Raw genomic sequence first — 3,580 nt, forward strand, 5'->3', positions numbered from 1 at the left:
AGAGGAGGGAGCCTTGGGGGGCACAGATGCCTCAGGAAGGCGGAAGAGTATGTGGGCGCAGAAGCAGGAAGGTCACAGGCTTGCTTGAGGCAGGATGCAGTTAAAAAGAAAGAAAGTGGTACTGAAACAAATCCAGTTATAAGTTAACTGTGAATTAACTACGGTTAATTAATTATGAACTAACCAGTTCCTGGCTTACCTTTTAAGCAAACATAATAAACACTAGGCAGACTGTATGTAACGCATTTGTGTTGCATTTTATAACGATGCCCTTTCCTTCTGAACCTGGGGACAGACCACTCATGACAGCTCTGGCCACATGCAGCTGGGCAGAGGTGGAGGAGCGGTTTGCATGTGCTCATCATCACTGAGACACAGAAACCATACCCACGTGCTCTCCTCTCCACACTGTGGGGGGTGGGGGCGGGCGCCGTGACCTAATGACAGTCACCCCAGGCAAGCAGCTCCCTGTGTACCAAGCTCGTAGAAAAGTGCAAACACAAGACAGGCAGTCTCAGGACTAGGGCGTGGAAGGCCAGGCCTCCTCCACCAGGAGAACAGTCTATGGCTGAAAGACTGGAATAAGGGGCTTACGTTTGTTTTTCTTCGGCAGCGAGACAAATTGAGATAGAGGGAAACTCTTAGCTCATTGAATGGTCTCATGTCCTCTCCGAATCCTTCTCGAGGAAACTTCCTTAAGGCATACTGGTACCTCTGGGCTGCTTCTTTCATCTTCCCTTTCTAGGAATAAAAAACCAGAGAAATTTATCTTTTTCAGAGGCTGCAAGATGAATAAGGACCCTGATGAGGACGGGCTGTGGCCAGAACCAGTCCACAAACCGGCAGGGCCACGTGGCCTCACTGCCCACATAGATGTCTGTGACCAGAACCCGGTTATAGGGAGAGATCCGTAAATCGCCAAACCCATAGCTATCAGTCTTAAAACACTGGACTATCATCCCCATTACATATTTTCAACAAACATTTCATGAATGATCTCTCATGTAAGGACACTTTCATGCAAAGCGTTAACAGAAATCAGATGGAAAAATGATGGCGTTCTCAAGGCAAGTAGAGTCTTGTGGATAAACCTAGAGCTTGCTGGAGAATAATAATTTTTCTTTTAAGAAAAACTAAAACACGGGCTTTAAAACCCCACACAGCACCGCACATCATTTTCAAGGCTAAAGAAATCCATTTGCTCTGTCGGGTCTGTCTCGCAGCAGGTATGAAGTCTGTTGAAAATGGCTTAGTATTTCTAACATAATTGCCAACCAAAATTCATATTAAAACCACTTCAAAGCCACAACAATACACACTCTGAACTCAATTTCAAACTGATTCCAAGCCAGGAACCCTGCTGGGTCATGCTATACGCCTATTTATTTGTTATTATTTAAAAAAAAAGAAAGAAAGAAAAGGAAAACACAGCAAGTGCAGCTGCTTCATGGCAAAAAGGATTAAAACGGTCATGATGTATTGATAGTTTTTTGTTTTCATAATCTTTTAATTCTTTCTAATCAGAGACCTGGAAAGAATGATGATCTATGGAAATGGCCTATTTCTCTAAACTCAGGGTTTGCAAACTACAGTTTCTGGGCCAAACCTGGCCTGCTATTTCTGCAAACACGGTTTGGAACCTGGCCTGGCTCCTCTGTGTGTCATTGTGGCTGAGTCTGTGCCACAAGAGCACAGTTTGGGGTGGGGGTGGGGTGCGGGGTGTGTGGTGTGTGTGACAAGAACCACAGAGCAAAGCCTACCATAGTTTCTCCCCTTCTCTCTACAGGCAAAGTGTACTGACCCCCGATCTAAACTGGACGTCTTAGTGTGAAATTTGTTCAAGTCAAAATCACTACTCTTTAAATTGTCTTTACATTTCAAAGGGAAAATGAGAAAAAAATTAATTTGCCTCCTGAGTATTATATATTATTGACTATTTTAAGTAAAAATCTCTCCAGAAACAGTTTCAAATTCGAGAGGCTTATAGATACTAAAATGAAGATAATAAAGGCTTGGGAGATTGCATGATTCTTTTCTTATGAAAATGTCTCCTGAGTGTTTCTTTCCCACGTCTCATGATTCCAGGCGCCAAAGAATTTCCTGTAGGATGTGCCCGTTAAACTAGAAGCTACTCTGCCTCCATAGCAAAGCTACAGGCTGTAAATCATAGTTACAGCCACAAGGATTTGTTCAGAAATAATGGTTCCCAGACACAAAGAGGAGTGCGTTCCACCTGGAAGATTCTGCTGTTAAGATATCAAAGCCCAGGCTTGAGGCCAGGATGGCACCTCCCGGAACGTCTGCTCGCTGAGCTCCGTGCATCCTGTGCAGCAGCACAGCTATATCCATTACACCCCCGACTAAGGCTGCTTGCAGGCTGTCACGGCGTCCCAGAAAGGGCGATACCACTTACTTTGTACATCACGTTTCCTTCCTCCATCAATTTCTGTAAAAGTATAATCAAAATATCAGGTTTGGAAGTAGCCATCGCCCAGGCAGCATTTCCTGCAAAATAAACATGTGTTCAGAGGCACTCGGGCGGGCTTGGAGGCAAGGAGTTCCATACTTTAATACATCACAGCTAAGCCTGCACACAGCAGAGCACCCAGCCTCAGAGCACCCTGCAGCATGTCCTGCAGACCCTGGATAACAATACAACGAAGAGAAGAGAGTGCTTAGCAGGGAGCTGCACCCCGCACATACCGTCATTGCGATGGGAAAAAGCACTGGGACACGAAGGCATCAGTGGGATCATGAGCCACCCTCCCTCCTGTGGAGATCTGCTTCCAAATCATCTCCTTAGCTCCCTGCAGTGCTGTCAGGACCACAGACAGGTGAAGGCAGGCCAGCGTTCACAGAATCTCTCACACTCGCCTCAGAGTCACAACCAAGTCCGCGCTGAGACGCGAGCTCTGGCCCTGCTGCCCCCAGCCTCCCTGCCTCCGCCTGTGTCCCCGTCTCTCCCCCTGCGGCCAGCACAGCCACAAGCTCTGCTAAACCTCTTGCCAACACGCACAGGGAGCAGCACTTAAGGGCAGACTCAGGAGTCAGACTCAGGTTCACAGTGGCCTGCCGCTCACCATGACCTCAGGGAGCTATTCACTACCTTCAGCTGGGTTCCTCCTCTGTGACGTGATGCTATATGCTCATTCCCCTCTCATAGGGCAGGTGACGATGAAATAAAGTAAAACATGAAACTGCTCACAATAGTTCCTGATACCGTGAGCTGCTTAATGATATTTCACCTTCATCGCAGTCCCCTCCCCAGAACTGCTGGCAGCCAAAGGTCTGACATGAAACCAGAAAAAAACCAGTGTGGTCTGGGTGCCCTTCCCCACACTCTGAACTGTGTGCCAAGGTCCTACCTCTCAGAGCTCTCACCCTCGATATCCTTAAGTCACCCATCTTGTCTCCGTAAATCCTGAGAACTTTCTCTCCCAGAACATGTGCTGGGGTTGCCACTGCCCTTCCTAGCAGACCAGACGCCGCCTCCCAAACAGTGGTACTCATACTCACCTGCTCATGACAACCACCCACCAGCTCTTGCCCATCCACCCTTAGCCCCTCCCACGGAGCCCCC

General features: G+C 47.7%; 1 protein-coding gene across 1 annotated transcript in view; it reads right to left on the bottom strand.

The window, feature by feature from the left end:
- TANC1 (tetratricopeptide repeat, ankyrin repeat and coiled-coil containing 1) overlaps positions 1-3,580 on the bottom strand; it is a 256,069-nt gene that overhangs the window by 4,472 nt on the left and 248,017 nt on the right. Inside the window, exons 24-25 of the mRNA XM_010859027.1 lie at positions 2,414-2,505; positions 595-741 (exon numbers count right to left, since the gene is read on the bottom strand). Coding sequence (XP_010857329.1) covers positions 595-741; positions 2,414-2,505 — 239 coding nt within the window. The remainder of the gene's footprint in view (positions 1-594; positions 742-2,413; positions 2,506-3,580) is intronic.

Source organism: Bison bison, unplaced genomic scaffold, assembly GCF_000754665.1.
Source record: "Bison bison bison isolate TAMUID 2011002044 unplaced genomic scaffold, Bison_UMD1.0 scf7180017864452, whole genome shotgun sequence".
Taxonomy (NCBI): Eukaryota; Metazoa; Chordata; class Mammalia; order Artiodactyla; family Bovidae; genus Bison; species Bison bison.